At 40.9% G+C, this 26,246-nt stretch overlaps 1 protein-coding gene across 2 annotated transcripts in view; it reads right to left on the bottom strand.

The window, feature by feature from the left end:
- sf3b1 (splicing factor 3b, subunit 1) overlaps positions 1–26,246 on the bottom strand; it is a 70,799-nt gene that overhangs the window by 23,060 nt on the left and 21,493 nt on the right. For both annotated transcript variants that reach the window (XM_060827403.1, XM_060827404.1), the window contains 11 exons: positions 23,782–24,091; positions 23,217–23,432; positions 22,530–22,651; positions 21,363–21,560; positions 19,923–20,024; positions 19,661–19,840; positions 15,387–15,473; positions 15,013–15,283; positions 14,640–14,785; positions 13,516–13,662; positions 3,997–4,122 (listed from right to left, as the gene is read on the bottom strand). In XM_060827403.1, the coding sequence (XP_060683386.1) occupies positions 3,997–4,122; positions 13,516–13,662; positions 14,640–14,785; positions 15,013–15,283; positions 15,387–15,473; positions 19,661–19,840; positions 19,923–20,024; positions 21,363–21,560; positions 22,530–22,651; positions 23,217–23,432; positions 23,782–24,091 (1,905 nt within the window). The remainder of the gene's footprint in view (positions 1–3,996; positions 4,123–13,515; positions 13,663–14,639; positions 14,786–15,012; positions 15,284–15,386; positions 15,474–19,660; positions 19,841–19,922; positions 20,025–21,362; positions 21,561–22,529; positions 22,652–23,216; positions 23,433–23,781; positions 24,092–26,246) is intronic.

Genomic DNA, 26,246 nt, shown 5'->3' on the forward strand with positions numbered 1-26,246 from the left:
AGCTGTTGTGATTTAAAGCTGTGATTTTTAGGTCACCAGTCTTTGGATTTTTACAAGGTCATTATTTTTACTTTTTTCTCCTTTCTGTCAATACTCTCCATCCCACAAGTACTGTCTCTTTGCTGAACGGCTGTTTCACTGTCCTAAGGTATTTCAAAGACAACATTGATGAAGGAGGCAGAGCAGTACACGTCTAAATGAATTTCACCAAACCATTTTACGAGGTTCAGCAAGGTGGACTGGTTACTAAGGTTAGATCACATGGGATCCAGGGGAGGTAGCCAATTGGATAGAAAATTGGCTTAAAGAGAGGAGACAGAGTGGTGGTACAGATTTACTTTTCGGACTGGAGGCCTGTGACCAGTAGAGTGCCTCAGGGATAGGTGCTAGGTCCATTGCTTTTCATGATTTATCTAAATGACTCGGATGTGAATACAGGTGGCATGGTTAGCAAGTTTGCAAATGACACCAAAATTGGTGACATAGTGCACAGTGAAGATTATATCAGAGTACAATGGAACCTTGATCAGATGGGACAATGGGCTGAGGAGTGGAAGATGGAGTTTAACCTGGATAAAAATGAGGTGCTACAATTTGGTAAGGTAAGCCAGGACAGGACGTGTACTGTTGATGGTAGGGTCCTGGTAAATGCTGCCAAACAAACAGATAAGGGGTGCAGATGCATGATTCTTGAAAAGTGGGGTCGTGGGTAGACAGGGCGCAGAGGTTTGGCAAGTTTACCTTCATTAGTCACAAAATTGAGTAGAGGAGCTGGAGCTTATTGTTGTGGCTGTACTGGACATTAGTAAGACCACTTTTGGAATACTTTGCACAGTTGATTGCCCTTCTATAAAAAGGATGTCGTTATGCTCGAGAGGGTGCTGAAAAGATTTACAAGGAATTTAACAGGATTTGAGGGGGGTTGACCTATTGGGACAGGCTGAGGCTCTTTTTCCCTGAAGCATGGAAGGCTGAGGGGTGACCTTACAGAGGTTTATAAAATCCATGAGGGGCATGGATAGGGTGAATAGCCAAGGTTTTCCCCACTGAGGGTGGATGGGGGGCGCGATATCCAAAGCTTGAGGGCATGGGTTTAAGGGGAGAGGGGAAAAATTTAAGAAGGACCGAGGAGTCACTTTTCCCATGCAGAGGGTAGTGTGTGTATGGAATGAGTTGCCATAAGCAGTAGTGGAGGAAACAAGTACAATTACACTTTTAAAAAGGCACTTGGATACACAAATGAGTAGGAAGGGTTTGGAGGCCAATAGTTGGCAAATAGGTCAGATTGGGATGTCTGGTTGGTGTGGATGAATTGAACCAAAGGATCTGTTTCTACGCTTATGAATCTATGACTCAGTGTTATAAATCAATATGAATACAGATAGCATCACCATCAAGCTAAACAAAATTGCCACTAACTTGACTCATGCACAACTAGTTCAAGGAAGGGAATGGAGCACCCCTCACCCACCTAAAACTTCCAACTATCTTAACATGTCCACTGCTGTTCAAACTTGTCAGCAAACTCACCACAGACTAAGTCATGAAGTTGGGACCCCACTAATCCATGTGATTCAGCTACTCATACCTACCGAGATGACTAATTTTAAAGTGATTTTCATCTAATCCACTTAGGACAAGAGTGGCTGACTTTGATAGTTGGCAATTTTACTTGCCTAACCTACCATCTCCACTTCCAACCATCCATCAATTGAAACACCTAGAATTATATAGAATATATAGCACAGGGAGGGCTATTCAAGTAAACAAGCCAATACTGGGATTTATGCTTCACTTAAGCCTCCTCCCATTTTCCTTATTTAACTCTAGCATAAGTCTCTAATCTGTGTATCCTGATTCACTTGCATAGCTTCCCTTTAAACACAGATACAATTTACGTCAGTTCTTACTACTTGCTGGGTTTAGATTTTTAAAAAATTCCTCATTTGACTATCATATTTCACTGATTTCTCGATTTGCTCTTCTCCAGAAGAAAAAGAACTAGTTATTATTTAAGACCTCAGTTTTCAAGAGCAGAGGTCCAGCCTGTTCATTGTTTCTGTTCTGTGGTAATCCTTTTTAGTCCCCTCACCAGTGTACCAATGAAGGGAATGGTACACAGATCTCTACATTTCAAATCTATTCATTCTAAAAATAAAGTATGGTTCTTCCTTGGTTTTTATTAAGACCCATTGATAATTTCTCTCTTTGCTTCTGTAGCACATTTAGATTTTTATTTTCCAAATATTATGACATTTTCGTTATAAAACCAAAATGCAATATCTTACAATTGGCAAATGAATCAACATTGATGAAGTGTATGTCCATTCTGCAAGTGTTATTAATATCTTTCTACAATTTATTGTAGTCCTCAGTATCAACTAATCACAAAATTTTTAAATTATATTAGGGAAAATGGAAGACACCCAGCCCATGTCTGCATCAACTCTCAGCCAATCTGCTATTTTTTTCCTACAACATTGACACTTTTTATTTAAATAAATTTAAATGTAAAATTAACAAATCACCGCTTACATTTCTCAATTGAACCCGTCTCTGTCACATTTGCTTTTTTACAAATCACCTGCGTCCCTCGATTCTCAATCCCCTTATAACAGGGTAACAGGAAACAGTTTCTCCCCATTTACTCTGTCAATCCCTTCTGATTTTCAAAATTTCAATCAAATCTCCACTCGGCCTTTGTCTCTCCAAGGAAAAGTTCAACTTCTCCAGTCTATCTTTATAACTAACTTATAACTAATCACACTATGTGCTTGTAATCTAGGGGGTCTCATCAATTAAACACAAGGCTAGAGAGAGCATTACCTTTAGATCTGGTTCTTTAAACTCTGTGGAACCAAAGCAGCTCTCAGTAGTCAAGCTAGCACTGAGGAGACCTCATTTTATGCTCTTTGAACAACAGCAGAATTTCAGCTTCTGAAACCCAGTTTTAATTGACCTCTACGTTAACTAGCTGCAGCTGCTCTGAAAGCCTGTATACTTCTGCTTTATGGCTTAAATAAAATTTAACTTGACTGAACCTCAGTGAGTACAGTCATACAGCGCAGAAACAGGCCCTTCGATTCATCATGCCAACCAGACATCCAAATCTGACCTAGTCCCATTTGCCAGCACTTAGCCCATATCCCCCCAAACCTTTCCTATTCATTTACCCATCCAGATGCCTCTTAAATGCCTCCACTATTTCCTTGTTCCATATGGGCACCATCTCATGGTTTTTGTAGCACTAGCAATACCCTCCAAGAATATTCGTCCCTTTCCAATTTGTGTGGAACCCACCACTCTTCATTCAGGTCATTTCTACCCTGAAGAAATCCCTATGGTCCAAAAACGTGAATCCTTGCCTCTGCTCCAGCTCCTCAGCCACGCATTCATCTACTTTATCCTCCTATTCCTACACTAACTAGCATGTGGCACTGTTTGCAGTTCAGATATTACAACTCTCAAGAACCTACTTTTCAATCTTTAGCCTAGTTTCTCATCTTCTCTTTGCAGAACTTCATCCCTATCCCTACCTATGTTGATGGTACCAATGTGAACAATCTCCTCCTGCTGGTCACTCTCTTTGCAGAAGTATGTTTGTCTGTGCCCCAGACTATACAGTCCCCTATTACAATCTATCACTTGGAACCTGACATATCCATCTTTATAGTTGAGCCAGAAACCTAGCTGTCAGTGCTATACTCCCCGAAGAGGTTAAACCCTCTCCGCCACAGTATCCAAAACGGCAAGCCTGTTTGAGGCACAGGAGACTTGTGCGCCACTTAGGTACCTCTCTTACTATTCCTAGTGGTCAACCAGCTACTTGACTCTATCCATGGTGTCTTCACCTTGGTTAAAATTTAGCTAATTGCAAAGTTAAGAAAAATCTCTACACTTTAGATATGTATCAACTCTTAAAATATTTTGAATTGAATTTATTTCCTTCACTGCATTCAACATCTGCACCAAAATATAAAAAAAAAATTCTCTTACCTGTCTGTAGTTCCTTCTGTCCAATGCCATTCGATGTTGCCAAAAGTGCTTGAAGAACGGGGGAAGGATTTCAGTCTTGATGTAGTTGGCTTCCACACCATCTGTTCCACAACACTGTTTCACCACCTACAAATAATGTGCACCAATTATTATCCAAATTCATTTTAGTTCTTCACAACTGTGCACCATTAGAAATTATTTAAACCAATGTCATAGAATCATAGAGATGTACAACACTGAAACAGACCCTTCGGCCCAACTCATCCATGCCGACCAGATATCCTAACCTAATCTAGTGCCATTTGCCAGAACCTGACCCGTATTTCTCTAAATCCTTCCTATTCATATACCCATCCAGATGCCTTTTAAATGGTGTAACTGTATCAGCCTCCACCACTTCCTCTGGCAGCTCATTCCACACATGCACCGCCTTTTGTTTGAAAAGTTGCCCCTTAGGTCCCTTTTAAATCTTTCTCCTCTCACCCTACACCTATGCCTCTAGCTCTGGCCATCCCCACCCCAGTGAAAAGACTGTGTCTATTTACCTTCGCCATGCCCCTCATGGTTTTATAAACCCTTATAAGGTCACCCATCAGCCTTTGACACCCCAGGGAAAAGAGCCCGATAGCTCAAACCCTTCAACCCTGGCAACATCCTTGTAAATCTTTTCTGAACCTTTTCAAGTTTCATAACAACCTGATAGGGGAGAGACCAGAATTGCACACAATATTCCAGAAGGGGTCTAACCAAAGTCCAGTACAGCCACAACATGACCTCCCAACTCCTATACTCAATGCATTGACCAATAAAGGAAAGCATGTCAAATGCTTTCTTCACCATCCTATCAATCTGCATCTCCACTTTCAAGGAACTATGAACCTGCACTCCAAGGTCTCCTTGCACAGCAACACTGCCCAGGACCTTACCATTAAGTGCATAAGTCCTGCCTGACTTGCCTTTCCAAAATGCAGCACTTCATGTTTATCTAAATTAAACTCCATCTGCTACTCTTTGGCCCATCTGATCAAGATCCCGTTGTAATCTGATGTAACCTTCTTTGTTGTCCACTACACCTCCAATCTTGGTGCCTTCTGCAAAATTACTAACTATACCTATGTTAATATCTAAATTACTTAAATAAATGATGAGAAGTAGTGGACCCAGCACTGAACCTTGTGGCACACCACTAGTCACAGGCATCCAGTCTGAAAAGCAACCTCCACCACCACCTTCTTTTACCTTTGAGCCAGTTCTGTATTCAAATGGCTAGTTCTCACTGTATTCTGTATGATCTAACCTTGCTAATTGCTCTACCACGAGGAACCTTGTTGAATGCCTTACTGCTCAGGATATGTCCCAGGCTCTTTCATGAGGTTAGGAAAAGGCATGTTCCTTACTCATTGCACAGTTTCAGTTTCATTCACAACTCAAATCCAACTCTCCGCAACAGCATCACATCATGCTGGCTCAGGGTTGCGCCAAAACGCAGTTCCACTTTATCTTCCAGCTTAATTCTGTGCAAACGAGAAACTTTTTCTTTTCCTTTCAGGCATCAGGACCACAGGGTGCAACAACTCAGAGATATCCAGGGCCCTTTGGAACCTTCCTCCCCTACTCTTCCTTCTGACTCCATCCCTTCCCCCAACCCCACCTCCAGTTGGGTATTCACCATCCGTCCTAACCTTGCGCTCTCCAATGTTGAATTTTCTGTATTCAGCAAAGGTCTCCACTTTATCCCTCTACTCCCCACCTTAATGAATTTGTGGCACAACATGACATCAAACTCTTCTTCCTGCATTTTTGCCTCCTTACCCATTTCTTTCAACAAGAGTCCTTTCCCATCCCACAGACATTTTCTCACAGCTCCAACTCTCCCTCCACATGGACACCGCACCCGGCCCCCTCCACTCCAACCCCTGGCCCTTACCTGTACTCAATCTGTTCATTGAGAACGTGATATTGGCTGCCTCAATTTCTCTGCCTCCTCACCATATCCAACCTATCTCCTTCCGAACTGACTGCACTCACTGCGCTTAGATCCAATCCTGACTTTGTTGTTAAGCCTGCTAATAAGGGTGGTGCTGTTGTAGTCTGGCATACTGACCTCTACACTGCAGAGTAAAAAATGAGGTCTGCAGATGCTGGAGATCACAGCTGAAAATGTGTTGCTGGTTAAAGCACAGCAGATTAGGCAGCATCCAAGGAATAGGAAATTCGACGTTTCGGGCACAAGCCCTTCATCAGGAACGTCGAATTTCCTATTCCTTGGATGCTGCCTAACCTGCTGTGCTTTAACCAGCAACACATTTTCAGCTCTACACTGCAGAGGCTGAGCACCGGCTCTTAGATACCTCTTGTCTTTCCCGAGACCATGACCCTAGTATGGTACATCAGGCCAGCGTATCAACTACAGTCACTGATTTCATTTTATCTAGTGATCTCTCCCTCAATGGCTCCAAGCTGATAGAACCCCAAGCCCCGCACAGCTTTCTTCTACCTCCTTCCGAAAATCCACAAACAGGACTGCCCAGACAGACTCTTTGATTCAGTTGGCTCCTGCCCCACAGAACTCATCTCTTCGTACCTTGATTCAGTTTTTTCTCTCCCGGTCCAGTTGCTGCGCTGCTCACATACATTTGTGATACTTCTAATACTTTACGGAATTTCCAGTTTGCATGCTCCAGCCGCTTCCTCTTTCCCATGGATGTACAAACCCTTTACGTGTCCATTCCTCATCAGGATGGTCTCGGGGTTCTCCACTTCTTGGAGCAAAAGCCTGAACCGTCCAAACCCACCACCACCCTCCTCTGCTTGGCCAAGCTCGTTCTACCCTCAATAACTTCTCTTCTAACCCCTCTCATTTTCTTCAGGTCAGAAGTGTGGCCATGGGTAACCTGCATGGGTCAGAGTTATGCCTGTTTCTTCATGGGGTTTGTGGAACATTCCTTGTTCCAGTCCTAATCCAGCCCCCATCCACAATTCTCTCTCTGATATATCAATGATATCACCAGTGCTCTCATGTGGAATTGGAAAAGTTAATTCATTCCGCTTCCAGTTTCCACCCCACCCTCACTTTCACCTGGTCTAAAACTGTCTCCTCCCTTCCTCGACATTTCTATTTTCAATTCTGGGGATTGATTGGCCACTAATATTCATTATAAATTCAGTGACTCTCACAGCTACCTGGACTATACGTCCTCGCACCCTGCTTCCTGTATAGATTCCATTCCATTCTCCCAGTTTCTCTGACTCTATCGCATATGTTCTGATGAGGCCAGCTTCTACAAGTCAGCCTCTGAGTCCACCTTCTTCCTCAACTGAGGAGTCCCCAGCACTGTTGTCGACAGGTCCCCCAATGGTCTGACCCATTTCCCACACACGCGCCATCACCTCTCTTCCCTCGAGCAGCTGCAATAGGGTTCCGCTTGTCCGTACCTACCACCCCACCAGCAGCCACATTCAGAAGATCATCAGCCCCCATTAATACAGCCTCCAGCAAGATGCCCACCAGACATACATTCCCCTTCCCTTTGCCCGCCTTCTGCAGGGACCGTTCCCTCCAGAACAACCAGTTCACTCTTCCTTCATTCCCAACAATCCCCCACTGCACCTTCCCCTGCAACTGAAGGTATAACACCTGTCCATTTACCTCCTCCCTCCTCAGTATCCAAGAGCCCAAACATACCTTCCAGGTGAAGCAGTACTTTACCTGCACTTTTCACAATATAGTTTCCTCTACATTGGGAAATGAAGTGTAGATTGGGTGACCACTTTGCAGAGCATCTACGTTCTGCTCGCAAAGACCTTGACTTCCAGTTGCCTGCCACTTTAACACATCACCCGGTTCCCTGGCTAACATCCATCTCAGGCTTGTTGCAGTATTCCAGCAAACCTCAGCGTAACAACACATTTTCCACTTGAACCCTCTAGACTCAACATCAAATTCAATAATTTTTTGGCCTGATCACTCCCATGTCCTAGACCCCCTATCACACACACCAGACCTTGTAATCACACAGTCTGCTACTACACACTACCTATTGTTGGCCACTAAGAGTCTCTATTAACAGCTATGTATCGTCCCAGCCAGATCATAATTGACTCCTTTGTCTTTCCAACTGTTCTTCTCTCTCTTTGGGCTCTATTTACACCTACTGTTTATTCCTTGACCCCTCCCCCCATCCTATCTTCTGCACATATACCAACAATTTCCTGGCTATGAGCAGTTCTGAGGAAGGGACACCAGACTTGAAACATTAATTCTGATTTTTTTTCACAGATGCTGCCAGACCTGCTGTGCCTTTCTAGCAACTTCTGTTTTTGTTTCACAATTCAATAAAGACTTGTTTCAAATAGTATATTTCATAATCACTGCAAACTGGAGATGTTTTACACCAATAGCCACTGTTAGAATACATAGAGATGTACAGCACAGAAACGGACCCTGCTGACCAGATATTGCAACCTAATCCAGACCCGGATGTAAGTTTGCTCACTGAGCTGGAAGGTTTGTTTTCAGACATTTCGTTACCATGAGGTAACATCATCAGTGAGCAAGTGCAAACTCCTAGTAAGAATACGTGATAATCTTCAGATAATCCATTACAGTGATATTGATTGGGAGCTGAATACTGGCCAGGCCACTAGCAACATTTCTGTTCAGTGTTCTCTGTAAGCTGTGCAGCCATTCTGATGTTCCATGCATGCCAATTATGTGCCAGCATACTGACTCCTTGTTTCAGATGCTGCTGCTATGTTCAAACTACAGAAGTCCATGCACCAAGAAATGAGTTTTACATCTAAGCTTCTACGAAGTAATGTAATGGATTCTTTTACATTCAATTAAGTTATCAGATTCGACTTCAGATGAATATCTCACCTAAAAGATGACAGCACTGCAGTGGAGTGTCCGTCTTGATTTTTGTACTCAGGACTTGGGTTAGAACTTCAACCCAGAACGTTGTGATGCACAGGTTGGAGTACTATCAGTGAGTACCAGCCAACAGCTAAGTTAGCTGAGTAGGGCTCGCTAGTGTTTCTATTTATTTATTCATTCACTATGGTTTTCTGCCATTTTGTTCTCTCTGCTAAGCTGCAAGAACCTTGTGTTAATATTTGCACAAACAATGCATGACAGTCAACTGATGTAAAGATGATGGGGCCACTTGAAGACACACTGCAGAATGGCTTTATAAATGTCCAAGAAAAGAATAGAAATGGTGAAAGTTTGGAGGGGAGACCATCTTGGTCCCAATACTGCACAACCCCAACACCAGGCATCTGAAAGCTAAAGAAAGGCTATTTGACCTTATCTTACCATACCATCTCTCTGAAAAGTACATCTTAGCAGATCCTATCCATTCTCTAATCTGGAGTGTGACACAGAATAGTACCAGAGTTCAGCACTTGAGGCAGTTAAGTGGGGGAATGAGAAGATTTGTTTACTTGCTTTTGCCTCTAAGTTTTTCAACCTCGAGGAATTGATTCTTGCTTTGCTACAAAAAAAGCTGGTTAATTGATGATTATCTGGTAAGTGATTAGGGTTCACTATTCTCGAGGGTCAAAATAGTACATCATGAGAGCGAGCTAAATGGGAAAGGATAAGAGAACTGAGTTGGAGTCGCATTTGTGGCAAGACAAGTAGCAAAGTGATGCTATGAAACACAAGATGATGGAAGCGTAGGAAAGCAGCTGATTGATGAATATTTCTCATTTTTGAAGGTAATGTATTTAACTTGTGTTACAAACAGCTTGCTAATTGTAAGATTGACACTAGTGTGAAAAAAGTTACAATAAAGTGCAACAAACACAAAATTCTTGAAGTGTAAACAGCATGCCTACTAGTGTAAGTCGTTGGTGAAATAAATAAAATAGTGATGGCAGGATGGGGGTAATGTTTTGTTCCTGCAGCATATAAGAGCTGCTGGATACCAAGGTGATATTAAGTGAACCTATCTGTAGCATTTGCAGTTCAACTCAAAGTTGATGAGCTGGAGTCGAAGCCATAGTGGGCGGCACGGTGGCACAGTGGTTAGCACTGCTGCCTCACAGCGCCTGAGACCCGGGTTCAATTCCCGACTCAGGTGACTGACTGTGTGGAGTTTGCACGTTCTCCCAGTGTCTGCGTGGGTTTCCTCCAGGTGCTCCGGTTTCCTCCCACAGTCCAAAGATGTGCGGGTCAGGTGAATTGGCCATGCTAAATTTCCCATAGTGTTAGGTAAGGGGTAAATGTAGGGGTATGGGTGGGTTTCGCTTCGGCGGGTCGGTGTGGACTTGTTGGGCCGAAGGGCCTGTTTCCACACTGTAAGTCTAATCTAATCTAATAGTCATCTTGCCAAATCAGGGAGCTGGAAAGTTACCTGCATGCTTTGCTTCAAAGACAGTCATACCCTCAGATTAAATCATTCAAATTTTACCTGTAATCAGGTCAGTATTTACGAGGGAGAAGGATATAGAAGCTAGAGAACTTGGCAAAATAAAATAAAATCTTGGAAAGTGTCCATATTACAGAGGTGATGATGGCAGTCTTGTTAAAAACACATTAGGATGGCTAAATCCCCAGGAACTGATTAGGTACATCTCTGAATTTAGTGGGAAGCTAGGGAAGTGATTGCTGGACACCTTGCTGATATATTTGAGGTAACTGCCAGAAGACTGGAAGATGACTGGTGCCATTATATAAAAAAGGTGGTAAGAGAAAACCAGGGAACTATAGAGCAGTGTTGTCAGTAGTGGTTAAATTGATGGAGGAGATTCTGAGGGACAGGATTTACATGTATTTGGAAAGGCAAGGGCAGATTAGGGATAATCAGCATGACTTTCTGTTTGGGAAATCATGTCTCACTAACTTGATCTGAGCTTTTCAAAGAGGTGACAAAGAAAATTGAAGGCAGTGCAGTGGAAGTTGTCTATATGGACTTCAGTAAGATGTTCAACAAGTTCCACATAGTAGACTGGTGACCAAAGTTAGATCACATGGAATCTGGGAGAGCTAGCTACTCAGATAGAAAATTGGCTTGAAGGTAGGAGACTGAGAGTGGAGGTGGAGCATGGTTTGTCAGACGGCAGGCCTGTGTCCAGCAGTGTCCTGCAGGGATCAGTGCTGGATCCACTGTTTTCATCATTTAAATACATGATTTGGATGTGAATGTAGGAGGAAAAATTAGTAAGTTTGCAGATGACACCAAAATTGGAAGCATAGTGGATAGCGAAGGAGGTTATTTCAGGAGTGGCAGATGGAGTTTAATTTAGATAAATGTGAGGTATTGCATTTTGGTTGGGCAAATCAGGCAGGACTTCTGCACTTAAGGGTAGGGTCCTGGGGAGTGTTGCTGACCAAACAGCCCTTGGGTGCAGGTTCATAGTTCCTTGAAGGTCAAAGGCCAACATGGTAATGAAGGCGGCGCACAGTACACTTATCTTTATTGGTCAGTACACTGATATAGTAATCAGGATGTCATGTTTCAGCTGTACAGTACAGTTAGGCCACTTTTGGAATCCTGCATTTAGTCTGGTCCCCCTGCTACAGAAAAGATGCTGCGAAACTTGAAAGGGTTCAGAAAAGACTCACAAGAACATTGCCAGGACGAGAGGCTGAATAGGCTAGGGTTGTTTTCCCTGGAGTGTCAGAGGCTGACGGATGACCTTATAAAGCCTTGTAAAATCATGAGGGGCATGGACAGGGTAAATAGGCAAGGTCTTTTCCCCTTGGGTGAGCGAGTCCAAAACTTGAAGACATAGGTTAAGGGTGAGAGAGAAAAGACATGAAAGAGATCTAAAGGGCAACGTTTTCATGCACAGAGTGGTACTTGTATGGAATGAGCTGCCAAAGGAAGTGGTGATGCTGATACAATCACAACATTTAAAAGACATCTCGATAGATACATAAATAGGAAGGGATATAATACAAATACTGGAAAATGGACTAGATTAATTTAGGATATATCTGGCTGACATAAACAAGTTGGACCGAAGGGTCTGTATCTGTGCTATACAATTTTATGACACTAGGAGGGCGAGACTTCAGGCGAGACATATATGGGGCTCATGTGGTAATGCTCGCCAAGCCTCAGTCTGCAAGACTGTCCAACCATTATGAGGTTCTTGCAAGCTTTATAGATGAGAAGAGAGACTACAGAGAGGATGAAAGTAGTGGTAAGGGACTGTATAATTAGGAGGAACAGATGCTATTCTCTGCAGTTGTGAATGCCAGTCCTGAAGGGTCCATTATCATAGAGTTATAGTTGGACCAAGAACATTGATAGGACTAGAAAGGAGATACTCCTGAAAGAATTTTAACAGGAGCCAAATTAAAAACCAATACTTCCAAGTGAGTACTACTTGACCAATGAGTAAACTGACATAGGCAACTAAAGTCAATAAGTTAGATACATGGCTCAAAGGCTGGTGTGTGAGGAATGGGTTTCAGTTCATGGGGTATAGACACAAGTACTGGGGTACAATGGAACTGTTCCAGTGGGATGGACCTAACTTGAACTGTGTTGGGACCTGGCAAAATTAAATAATCAGGGCTAAAGAAAGGGTTTTAAACAAGCAAAAGGATACGGAGAACTGAAGGCAGCTATTTAGATAATGACATCCAGAGTTGGAAAGGAAGGGATTTGTGCATTAACAGGAAACAAAAACAATATTAATGGTTCTTTACTTAAATACTTGGTATATGTTTAATAAAATAAAACAAATTAAGGCACATGGATATGATTGCATAGATACCACAGAGACACAATGACAAGCTGGGAACTAAAGGATCAGGACAGGTGACTTTTCAAAAAGACACATAGTATGGTGGGGTAGTTTTATTAGTACAAGGTGGAATGAGTACAATATCAAGAAATGATATAATGGGGGAAGATACGAAATAACAATTGCTAGAAAACATTGGTTGAGGGGAATGGGAAGAATCCATAGGTCCCAAACAGTTGGTTAGGAATTAAGCAAAGAAATCAAGCATGACACTCTCAATGGAATCCGGAGGGAGTTGGTGGTGCTGTCTTTTAGATTAAACCATAACCCTATCTTATCACACAGCTAAAAGTCAAAGATTCCAATGCACTATAATCTAAGATGAGTGACACAAACCTCTTATTTTCTAGCTAATATATACTCTTCAACCAAAATCACAAACTGATTATTTGCGGTTTATGAAAGTTTCCGGTGCACAAATTGACAGCCAAATTTCCTCGGTCAAAATAGTGCACGATCACATTTTGGCAAGCACTTACCATACGCATTGGAATAGGTCAAGAAGGCAGCTCACCACCACCATCTTAAGAGCAATCATGGATGTGCAATAAATACTGATCTTGCCAGAGGCACACTCATCCAGAAAATGAATTTTAAAAAATATATATTGCATGGAAATTTCAAAGAATATATCCAAGAGCTGAAAATTGAGAAAGTAAACTAGAAAAAATTACTTCTGATTTAAAATATATAGTCATGGTGAAAGCTGTTAACGAGTATAACAAAATAACCTCAATCATAATTGTGTGAACTTGCCTTGAGCACAATCTTTTTCATTTCTTCATCAGGAGACTGAAACTCTCGGATAAGGATCAACATCACTTCACGAGTATAGTAATTAGCATATTCAGCATCCATGAGAGGAATAAGATATCCAATAGCCTTTAAGAAGGCGGCCAGACCCTAAAAGACAGCATTTATATTTGGCGATTAGAAACTGGCATAGAAGCACTGAACCAAATCTCTTCTGAGTACAGGTAGCTTTCCTTTAACACCATAGTTGTGTTCCAGCAAAACCTCACTTTAATAGAACTAATTGGACTTATGGAAAAAGTGGGGTTGGGGCAGACCAGCAAAAAATATTACTCATGATCATTCAAAAATCACCCAAAAGTCTAATGCAAAGTATTGCACAGCCCGAATGAAGCTTGAAATATTTATTAACAAAAATAAATTTAACATTTAAAAAATGTCACAGAGCTGCTCTCTGCACAGTACCTCTAACAGAACACTACTCTGTCAACAGCTGACATTGGCATATGCGCAGAATAGCATGAAGCCCAGAGCTCATATCATGCATGCGCAGAACGGCACGGACACCTGCACTGACATCACATATGCGTAGACACTGGCGCATGTGCAGAATGGAGCCTACAACTCGATCCCTGATGGAATTGCACTATTGCCAATGGAGATAAGCATTCTCTAAAATACCATGTCCTAATTCTTCAGCCATATGATAGCTGCTGAAACACGCGTTATCGCAGAACTACCTGTACAAAATGGTGAACTTTTACATTTCACTTTTAAGTAGTCCACTGCAGCTTCTCTATCAGAGAAAAGGCATTGCATTGACTAAGTGGTTTGCCACGTGGAGGGTGGAAAATTAACAAATTGCCAAATCAATCATAAAATTTATGTAGTATGTTGTTTGTTGCAAAAGTGGGAAATATTATCAAAAATCTTCAAACATGATGCTTCAAACACATGTGGTCAGAGATATAATGAAGAAACCAGAAATGGTTACTGCCTTAAGCTCCACGTGAGATTCTCCTGACTTGTGTACACTGTTATTGCACTTATTTAGCAAGTTCTGTTCATTGTCAATAGTTTAAACCACAGATTGATTTGTAAAGTTATAGTCATGATAACAGTCTTACTTTGCCTCTGTGCTGACGAATACCCTTCCACAATGGTTTTAGAACAGAATCAAATGATTCAATACCATAAGGAGTTGCAGCTTCAGCCAAGGCAGCAATAGCCAGGGCACTAATGGTTCGAACCTTCTGCTGTTCGTCAACCAGACCTATGAAAAAGGGCCCATTTTTAAAGATTAATTTACTCATTCAGTTTTGATACACTCAACTAAAGACTTCTATTAAAACTATTTTAAAAGTACATTGCTTCATGTTACAATTTATAAATTTCAAATAGATTATTCACTTAAAATACACAGTACTAAACGGTTTTTCAAAGTTATTCATATCAGATTGGACAAACGTTCATAATATCTGCAACTACTTCAACACATACCATGTTCAATAATTTCAACCAAGCTCCTCAGATGAGGCAAGATGGCACAACCCATTAGAATGGCAATCTGCTGTACAATTTTGATTCCTGTATGCCGAGCCTGCCATGATTTCTTGCTTTTACACACAGCTTTAAGGAAAGGTAACAGTGATGGAATACCCAGAGCCGAAGCAACAACAGCAAAGGCTCTAGCTGTCGTGTTACGCACATACTCATCCATGTTATCGATATCAGGACGCATAGTGGAAATCATTGTTGCAAGACCGGCAGCCTAAACAAAAAATACAGGAAAAAAAACTGTTAAACCAAATCAGTTCCTTTAATTTGAGAATTTCGCAGGATTCAACAGAAACTGAAAGTGACTGTTTACATACCTTTGCTAAGTTTGAGATAATTTCTCTGCCTTCCACTCTAGCATAATAGTCCTCATCAATCAGCAAAGGCTCAATAACCACAAGTATCTGTAAAATGTTTCAACATATTTTTATTTACAAAGAATCTTGATGGTCTTAATACACTAAAGAACTTGCAATTGTCACTTTATAGCCCAAAACAATTGAATGAAAACAGATAATCAGACTCGTTCTTTGAGTTGCTCATCTTGAAGGATACCAGGCAGCCCTTGTTCATTAGTTTCCAACAACAAGATGATTGAAATTAGGATATCATGACTTCATATCCCATTATTTGAGAAGACAGCACATTACAAGGATTTTTATAATTACTTTTGATTGTTATTCTTGTCTTTCCCTAACAGGGCATCAACAAAATTTAGTAACGGAGTTCAAGAAAACATCAGGTTGTACTCTTTTTCAAAGGCAGCATTAATTCATACTAAGATGGCTACACAAAGAGAACCAGCTAACCTTTGATATCTCATCATTTGTTATGATGTTTCAATAGGAAATTATGAAAGCTTCCTCCTGTCTTCATCCAGCATTCGCACAGGTGTATTCTCTAATGATCACATAAAAACCATTTTACAAGGTTTCTGTCATGAGGGCACTGTAATCAACTGTTCCCTCCCAAATACATTTCTACCTGATATCTTGAATCAAGTGGGGCTGCAGCTGCAATAATCAATAATCTCTACAGAGTTCTTTGCTTTTTTGTGGTAAATACCAAACCTTTGGAAATGAATATAGAGGGGTGGATTTTTTAAACAACCTGCACAAACATGTGATGTATCTGGGGCAGGTGGGATTTGAACCTGGACCTTCTCGCCCAGAGATAGGGACACTACCATCATAATAACTTTTTTTTTGAAATGCACTAATTAATAACATTCGGGGAAGGAAATCAGCCCCTTTTACTCAGTCTGGTTTTCCTGAAAGGCCCACAGCAATGCACAAATCAATGACAAATAACATACCTCTGGAACAGGTGGGTCTTAAACCCAGACCTTTTAGCCCAGAAGTAGGAAAACTACACTACATCACAAGGGCCCTAGAGCAGGGGGTATGCTCATGTTGCAGACAATATAAAAATTGGCCATCCAGTCGAGAATGAAGGAGGTCAGAAGTCACACGACACCAACTTATCGTCCAACAGGTATATTTGAAGTCAGAAGCTTTTGGAGTGCTGCTCCTTCTTCAGGTGAAGTGAAGAAAAGCGCACATAGGCACTGAATTTATAGGCAGAGAGATCAACAGGCAGAGAGATCAAAAGATCATACAAATGGTGTGAGTGGAATGTTGATAGGCTGAGTGTTGATAAGTCTCTGCAGGTGATCAAAAGCATCAGATGGTATGAGTGAAGTGTCAACAGCTGAAAAGCAAATGAAGGGATGACCTATAATCCAATTAATTTAGGCAGAGAGGTAATTACAAAAGATGTAAAGTAATGCTGAATGTTTATGGAATTTTCTGTTTTTATTGGACATATGAATAGGAAGGATTTGGAGGGACATGGGACGAGTGCTGGCAGGTGGGACTAGATTAGGTCGGGATGTCTGGTTGGCATGGACAGGTTGCACCGAAGGGTCTGTTTCCATGCTGTACATCTTTTACTCTGACTCTGACAAACCAAATGGCTTGAATACCACGATAAGTATAAGAGTCGCATGCCGAGGGTCTAACCAAAGTAACAAGGAATCCAACATTGCACAAACTAATAAAAGGTAGAGAGATCATAAGTTATCAAGGTGATGGTGTCAAAATAGGACAGTAAGGAAGATTTTACGAATACAGAACAATATGGTGGGGTTACATGTAGTGTGACATGAATCCAAGATGACAGTTGAGACCGTTATCATGGGTACCCAACTTGGCTATCAAAGTCCATTGACATTCCACTCACACCATTTGTATGATCTTTTGATCTCGCTGCCTATAAAATTCACTTCACCTGACAAAAAAGCAGCGTTCCAAAAGCTTGTGATTTCAAATAAAAAACTGTTGGACTATAACCTGGTGTTAAGTGACTTCTGACCTTGTCTGCCCCAGTCCAACACTGGCATCTCCATATTAATGAAGAAAACCGAAGACTGCAGCAAGGTATCCATAGATAACTCAGGAATGCAGAACACTGGCAAATGGAATTCAATTTGGAGAAATGGGAGACAATACTTATGGGTAAAGATTAACAAGATAAGTGAATACACAGTAAATAGTTGGATATTCCAAAGTGTAGAGAAACAGAGGAATTTTGGAGTTCACAGATCCCTGAAGATAACTGGTGGATAATAATGGGAATGGGATGTGTGCTCTTATTAGATAAAGTACATCATATAACAACTGGGAGTTGACATTGGATCTATATAAACACTGGCTAGGCCTTAGCTGGAGACATGCATGCAGCTCTGGTCACCACACAACAGGAAATATGTAACTGCCCTAAACAGCGTGCAGAAAAGATTTACATGGATTATTGTATGGATTGGAGAATTTCAGTTATTAGCTAAAACTGAATAGACAAGTGCTTTTTCCTCGGAAGACAGCAGGCTAAGTTAACACTAACTGGTGTATTGTGTGGGGTCTAGAATGATCATATTCCCCTTAGCTGAGGGGCTCACATTGAGGTTACAGGTTTAGGTAAGAGATTTAGACAGGATGAGAGAGAATTTTTTTTTCACCCAGAGGGTAGAAGGGATCTGTAATCTGCTACCTAAAAGGGCGGCAGAGACAAAAACCTTCATGACCATTTGTCAAATATATGCATATACACCTGGGGCCGTGACCTAGAAGGTTACAGACCCAGCTGGTAAAATGGGAATTAAGCAAAATGGCTACTTTTTGGCTGGCATGACACTATGGCCCAAATGACCTTCTTCTGTACTGTAAATTCCAGATTTTCAAAATTCTGTGAGTTCAGTCAGTGCATTGTTGCAAAGGGTTCAATACTCAGCACTGATGTAATTGTAGCTCAACTGTGAGAGATCTGCAGGATGCACTGCAGAAAATCAAATAATGTATATGGAGAGCACCTGTCCATCTTGCACTTTCAATCACCAAGTGAAAAAAAACAGTAAAATCATTGGAACACAAGCACCCACATTTAGGATATATCATGCTGTTTCTTTATCACTGGCTCAAATTCTGCAACAGCCTATCAGCATGGAAGCACCAAAATACCACAATGTTCATGGTGGCGATTTACCATGATGCTCTTGAACATTTAGGAAACTACAGAGACCAATTTATTGCAAGTTATACTGTTTCCATATTTTTAAATTGCTCATATAGAAAATTTAACAGAAAAATAAAAACAGAATATTTCGAGTCTGGTATGATTTTTCTTCCTCAGAAATGAAAGGAGCTAGAGAATGGTGGTATTTGTGCTGGTGAAAGAGAGCAAGGGGAACAGATTGTCTTTTTCCTGGAGTACCATCACAAAGGTCGAGATGATGGTGGCATTGGACAGATATATAAAACAGATGTAAATGTTAGGTGACAAAAAAAAGAGGAAACAGGTCCATTCTTGTGGTTCTGCTCGCCGAGCTGGAAGTTTTTGCTGCAAACGTTTCGTTCCCTGGCTAGGGAACATCATCAGTGCTGTTGGAGCCTCGTGTGAAGCGCTGCTTTGATGTTTCTTCCGGTATTTATATTGGTTTGTTCTTGCCGCTTCCGGGTGTCAGTTTCAGCTGCAGTGATTTGTATGTGGGGTCCAGGTGGATGTGTCTGTTGATGGATGTTCTTGCCGTTTATGGGTGTCAGTTTCAGCTGTAGTGGTTTGTATATGGTGTCCAGGTCAATGTGTCAATGTGACCTGGACACCATATACAAACCAATACAGCTGAAACTGACACCCAGAAATGGCAAGAACAAACCAATATAAATACCGGAAGAAACATCAAAGCAGCGCTTCACACGAGGCTCCAACAGCACTGATGATGTTCCCTAGTCAGGGAACGAAACGTTTGCAGCAAAAACTTCCAGCTCGGCGAGCAGAACCACAACAACGGATACCCGAGCTACAAATCTTCAATCAGGTCCATTCTGCTAAATCACTAAGACAGTCCCAGGGGAGAGTGGAGAATTTAAGAGAAATTAATTACAGACAGAATGGTCATGCTCTGAAGTTGTGCAACTCAATAGAAGGAGTCCTATAGGACGTAAAGTGCCTAAGCAGAAAATGTTGTGTTGTTCTCCCGGCTTGTGTCGTGTTTTACTGAACCCTGTAAAAGTCAAGGACAGAAATGTAAACATACCTTGTGCACGTATGGTCGAACTAAGTCATCTAATTTGTACAGAATTCGGTCAATAACTTTAACCAGCAAGTGACGCTCTTGGTCTTCAAGTGTTGGGGACATCAGCAGTGGAAGAATTTGATTGAACAGGGGTCCAGCTCCAAATTCTCTGGCTTTATCAGTTATTTGACGCAAAGCGGCCTGGAAAGAAAGAGGAAAAAATAATTATATTTGCTCTAACAGAACGTAGCCAGTTACAACTTTCAAAAAATTGTAAGTTTACCTTCCTCATTGGTGGAGTACCATTCTTTATTTTTAGAAGCAATTTCATTATCTTTCTTTCCTTTTGCTCTTCTGGACTTAATGTCGATTCATCAACTTCAACCTTATAATGAGGACAGATAACAAATACTTAATTGTCAAAAGCAGCAATTTTAAATCAGATTTCTCAAAATGGTTACAACTCTCCTAACACTTATTTCAACATTTTTAAACAAGATACTGTCGAAGCATAACTATGGATGCTGTAGATCAGAACCTGAGGAAGGGTCACCGGATCCGAAACATTAACTTTGATTTCTCTGCACAGATGCTGCCAGACCTGTTGAGCTTTTCCAGCAACTTCTGTTTTTGTTTCTAAGTATAGCGCTCTTGGACTAAGGTAAATGCACCCATACCATATTTGTCAAATCAGAAACTGAGTTATGAGTCAAAGTATCAGAAACTTCAGCTTTATAGCTGTGATCAAAGGTGTCTAAGAAGTGTGTTACAACCTCGGTGTAATCTAGGCTAACATAATATAATCTTGAATTGTGTTTGAGCGCACAAGCATCTGACCCAAAGCCAAAAAACATACAAATTAGGGAATTGGGATTGGCAAGTGTGAGGGTAAAGTAGAACACATTCAATTACTGTAACATTCTCTTTAACCATTTCCTGTAATTCCTGACTCTTCTCCCCTCCGCCCCCCCATTCCCAGCTGCCAACACTATTTCATGCCATGATCACCTTAAAGACAGGTTTGCAAACTGCTTTGATAAATTACATAATTGAATACAAAATAATATAAACACACAGAATATATACAATATACATAGTTTAGTTTCTCAAACCAGTATATGTATTTATACATCCCAAACAATGCTTCATACCACAGCTCCAACGTTTCCAAGCTGCAATGGATAAGATACTATTCTTGAAATTCCTCCATGAGCTTGGCAACTTACTTCTATAATAATTGCCCTCAACTCGATGTTGCTACACATACCATGCACTGATTGACTCCAGATGCTTCTCTCCATTACTATGCCTTAAGTATTGGCATTACTTTGAAAATTTCTCCATATTTGCTATATGGCAACTTCCACTAAGGTGCACAAACTTCGTATGTTGATATACCTTTCATCTCATGATGATGCAACCCACATTACATCACATATTTACAGTGCTCTAGAATGTAACAATATCCCTCCTGACAACCAAGTATTTTAATTGTTCAAGGTTTCACACTTGTTATTTCCAAGTGTAAACTAGTTCAGTTTGCGAGTCAGCATTTTTACAGGCAAACCTTGAGCAACAATATGAAGTTATTCCACTTAAAGAAAGTTATTAATAAAACCTTGTATGGTATCAATGCAACTTCCAAGCTACAGATTTTGATTGAAAAAAAGAATTCACGTTCGTGTATGTATATATCCAGGGTAAATGCGGAAACCATCATTACCAGTAATTTGTCAAAATATTGTATGTCATCAGGTTTCAGGAATGGAAGATTCCCAGAGGGCTGGTCATTCATGTTCTTTGCGCTGCGTTCTTCGGACTGCATGTGGAATCCAGTTAGGCCTCCAAGTGGTGTTGGGGTTGCAGTCAGTTTACGAGCAGGTGTTCGGATTGGGACATAACCAGCTGGAGGTGGAAGGACCTGTGTCCATTTAAAAAGGAAAAGGAAATTACTAATAGTTGTTGAATAAATTATAGCAATAATTTAGATACAAACTTTCTTTTCAATTTCAAACCAGGGTAAATAACATTATAGTCAACTCTGTTGAGAATTATTGAATTAGTACAAAAATATGAATACTTTTTGTGACATGCTGCAAACACACCACTTGCAATTTGATCACGTAACTTTTCTGTTACGAATGAAGACTGCAGTGATAACACTCGGCCAAGCTCAAATGTGAACTGTTCACGTGGCATTCACTACACCATCTTCAAAGTGCAAACTACCATTTCCCCAGAAAAATGTCTTTTAATAGGACAATGTTACTGTTCAGGGACAAACAACTCACAGCAGCATCGTCTGGCAATAATTACTGTTACAAGAAAATGCAAACTCACCAAGAATTTCTCAGGGCCACCCCCTCAACCGTCATTTTTCAAAAACTGATGTAGTTTAATGTTACAACCTTGTATTTTTATCTTTTGCATCCAAGAAGTTAACAATCAGCTGCAGAACAGTTGCGATTCATATGGCAGCCAACTAGGACATGCTGAACTGGGTAAAAATCAAGCCTGAATTGAAGTTAATGGTCTAAAAGCCAGAATGCGACACCTTGATGGGACAGACCTCCCGCATACAGAAAGAAATCCTCTTTGTCATAACAAAAAGATTTGGTAAAAACGTAGCAAACATAACAATCAGCCATGGTTTAGAAGTGCATGGTTTTACTTAGTATCTGTATTTGTAATGCAACGTTGTTCAACGTGTACATTACCAGAAGTACAAAATGAACAACAGAATTCAGCCTTAATGCACACGTAAATATATTAATGACAGATTTGTTCCAGTCATCAGCTGAGGTAATTTCAGTAGGAAATTCTCCTCCAATGAATAAGTGCCAAGAAAACCTAGTGCCTTCCATTTACAACAAAAAGTTTATTACATTACCTTATAGCCTTCAGGGAACATTGCATCCAGTTCCTCATCTGTAAGTGGGCGATTTCTTTCATCAATTTCCCGCTCCCAACGCCATGCCTGTAGTTGCTCAGGTGTCATGCTCATCAAATGACCTAAATTGTTGCATTATTTAGATGTTTAGTTACTTCTCTCTGACGGTTACCTCAAAACATTTAAGCACATGCAAATTCTGTTCTTCACACATCCTGTCACTTAGTTTAGTTCCGACTAAGTTTGTTTGCTTATGCCAGAAAAGAAATAGCCCAAATTCCATTATTCATGACATTAACATGTTATAAAGCTATCATTTTCAATGCTATTTAAAGCACTGAGTTTGCATCATAACTTTTGCTGGTTAAAATTTTAAATTAGAAATAAATTGTTTTGGCAACTAACTTATTCCATACATGTTACTTGTTGTAAGTGAAATTTTTGAAGTCAATAACGAACACTAAGTTTAGTTTGTGTCTGCAGATAGACAAGAATAGGACCAGCTTCAGTGTTATCTCTGCACATATGCCATTCAGACTCAAAAAGAAGGAAAGAGGCCATTTGGACCAAAGTAATTACCGAGCTATGGCCTAAATATTTGAATGTAAAATACAGCACTTCATAATCAAAGAAAAAGACAAATCTAAACTCAACTGTACTATAGCTTCTGTTTCAATTGCCACATACCTGGTGTAGGAGTTGCCATAGCCATTGCGGGTGTGCCCTTTGGTGTAATTCCACTGGGAGTAAGCAATGGAGTGCTGCCACCCAATTGACTAACTGGTGTTTCATCCCAACGAGACTTTCTTTTACTTGCACCAGGGGTTGGCGTTTCACCTATAGAATCACCTCCACGGTCTGTCCGCGGTGTCTCAGCCCAGCCACTGCCATGCCCAGGTGTTTCTAAAATAAGAAATTAGATAGTGAACAAGAACCCAAGATCAACACTTTGAAAAGCAGAAAACATTGGCAATAACAATCAAAAACAGAAGTTGCTGGAAAAGCTCAGCAGATCTGGCAGCATCTGTGAAGAGAAATCAGAGTTAATGTTTCAGGTCCAGTGACCCTTCTGTTTTTGTTTCTGATTTACAACATTGACAGTTCTTTCGGTGTTTAACCATTCACACTAACTGTTAAAGGAACATTATTCAATACTAACATTATGCCTCCTACCCTAATCATGCAAATCAAAAAGTAAAACACCTCCACAGAAGTGTAATTTTCATTACAGAAAGAAAAAAGTTAATCTCACCCCTATCTGTTTTTGGAGTTTCATCCCATCTATTTTTGCGCACACTGGAAGTTGCGCCTCCGTGACCTGGCGTAGCATGCCCAGGTGTATCTCGTCCAGGTGTAGCAGCCCCTGCTGGCGTGTGGCTAGGAGTAGGCTCCCACATTCTTGTGCTTGGGGTTGCACCAGGAGTCTCACTGCCTTTTGAACGACCAGGTGTTTCATCCCATCGGCTCTGAGAAGGAGTGTTTCCAGGAGTGTGACCAGGGGTATGTCCTGGAGTGTGGCCAGGTGTGTGCCCAGGTGTGTGTCCAGGTGTATGCCCAGGAGTCTAGAGAGGAAGTACACAAATAAGCTTGAATTTATCAATGAAGACTCATTAAGTATGACCAAATAAATTTTCAAAGAATAACGTGCAATAATAGACCATAAAAATAGGAACTCCACAAATTGCCCACTATAAAGGTGCAGATTCAGATTCTTGCAAAAAACAGCAAAAAGTGATTTAATAATCAGTGTTAATACTGCATTCGCAATTAACTACAGCTTTAGTTTATACTGGAATTTACACTGGTATTTCTCAGGGTATGAATTAACTGAAATGTTGCAGAGAGTGTGAAGAAAGAAAAAGATAACCAAAAGGAGACGACTACCGTATTGATTCTGGTCTCCTGATAAAGCAATGTAGGTCCTGTAGTTAGAAACTAATGGCAAGTATTAAAATTGTAAGGAAGTAATGAAGCATTGTTAATTGTGTAGCAGTTTGCCAAATGGTTGTTTAGCTTGGTTTCATGTGGTTAATGAAAACTGAAAGAAAACTAACACTGTTGACTTTTTGTTTTCTTTCTAGTAATTAAAGCAATCAATTTAAGGAGCAATTTCTTTGCTCAGAGGTTGGTGAATCTTTGGAATTGTCTGCCAAAGAGGGCTGTTAAGGTTCAGTCACTTAAGACTGAGATCAGATTTCTATGTATTAAAAACATCAAGGCACACATGGATAGTGCAGAAAAAACTGAAGTACAAGATCAATCATGGTCGCGCTGCTATAGGAAAAATGTTGTGAAACTTGAAATGGTTCAGAAAAGATTTATAAAGATGTTGCCAGGGTTGGTGGGTCTGAGCTACAGGGAGAGACTGATAGGGCGATTTTCCCTGGAGCATTGGAGACGGAGGGGTGATCTTATAGAGTTTTATAAAATCATGAGGGGCATGGATAGGGTAAACAGATATGGTCTTTTCCCCAGAATGGGGGAGTCCATAACTAGAGGGCATAGGTTTAAGGTGAGATAGGAAAGATTTAAAAGGGACCTAAGGGGCAACTTTTTCATGTTGAAGGTGTAACTTGTATGGAATAAGCCGCCAGAGGAAATGGTGAATGCTAGTACAATTACAACACTTAAAAGACATCTGGATAGGTATATGGACAGGAAGGGTTTAGAGGGATATGGGCTGAATGCTAGAAAATGGGATGAGATTTATTTAGGGTATCTGGTTGACATGGATGAGTTTCCGTGCTGTATATCTTTGTGACTCTATGATCTCATTGAAGAGCAGAGTGGGTTCAAAGGGCTGAATGGTTGAATCTTGCTATTTCTTACACATTCTTTTACTAATTATCCAATTACTTGACAAGAAACTCCACAAGTCCAGATTCAAATTAGTGGATTTCTACAGATGTGAGGAAATTAACCTCTTCACCATTAAAAAGCATTTTTAAAAGGGTATTTCGAAATAAGCATAAGTAGCTGGGGTGATTTCATTCCTGTTTGTGTAATACTCCATCCTTCCCTCCTGAATTTATTTTAATCCTTTAGCTCCTGCAGGTGTAACCTCAGAATGGGTGCATTCAAACAACTGATTTGGTGATGGAAGACAGGAGTACTGACTATAAAATGAACCTTATTGAGTCTTGAAGATCAGGTGAATGAAAAATCAAAGAAATACACCACATAATGTTTTCTACCATTCATAACACTTAGTGAATAAGTATGCTGCATGGTAGGATACGTGGCCACTTAAATAAAGAGGAAGTAATCATTGATACGTTCTGAGTTAATAAACTTGCTCAGTGTCACATCAAGTCAGAAAAAAAGTTAGCTTAGTTTTGTGGCTCTGATCTCTCTTTGGAAACATCCACGAGGGAGGCTATAAGACCATAAGACATAGGAGTGGAAGTAAGGCCATTCGGTCCATCGGGTCCACTCCGCCATTCAATCATGGCTGATGGGCATTTCAACTCCACTTACCAGCATTCGCCCCGTAGCCCTTAATTCCTCGTGACATCAAGAATCTATCAATCTCTGCCTTGAAGACATTCAGCGTCCCAGCCTCCACTGCACTCTGCGGGAATGAATTCCACAGGCCCACCACTCTCTGGCTGAAGACATGTCTCCGCATTTCTGTTTTGAAATTGAGCCCCTCTAATTCTAAGGTTGTGTCCACGGGTCCTAGTCTCCTTGCCTAACGGAAACAATTTCCGAGCGTCC

This window comes from Hemiscyllium ocellatum, chromosome 7 (assembly GCF_020745735.1).
Source record: "Hemiscyllium ocellatum isolate sHemOce1 chromosome 7, sHemOce1.pat.X.cur, whole genome shotgun sequence".
Classification (NCBI taxonomy): domain Eukaryota; kingdom Metazoa; phylum Chordata; class Chondrichthyes; order Orectolobiformes; family Hemiscylliidae; genus Hemiscyllium; species Hemiscyllium ocellatum.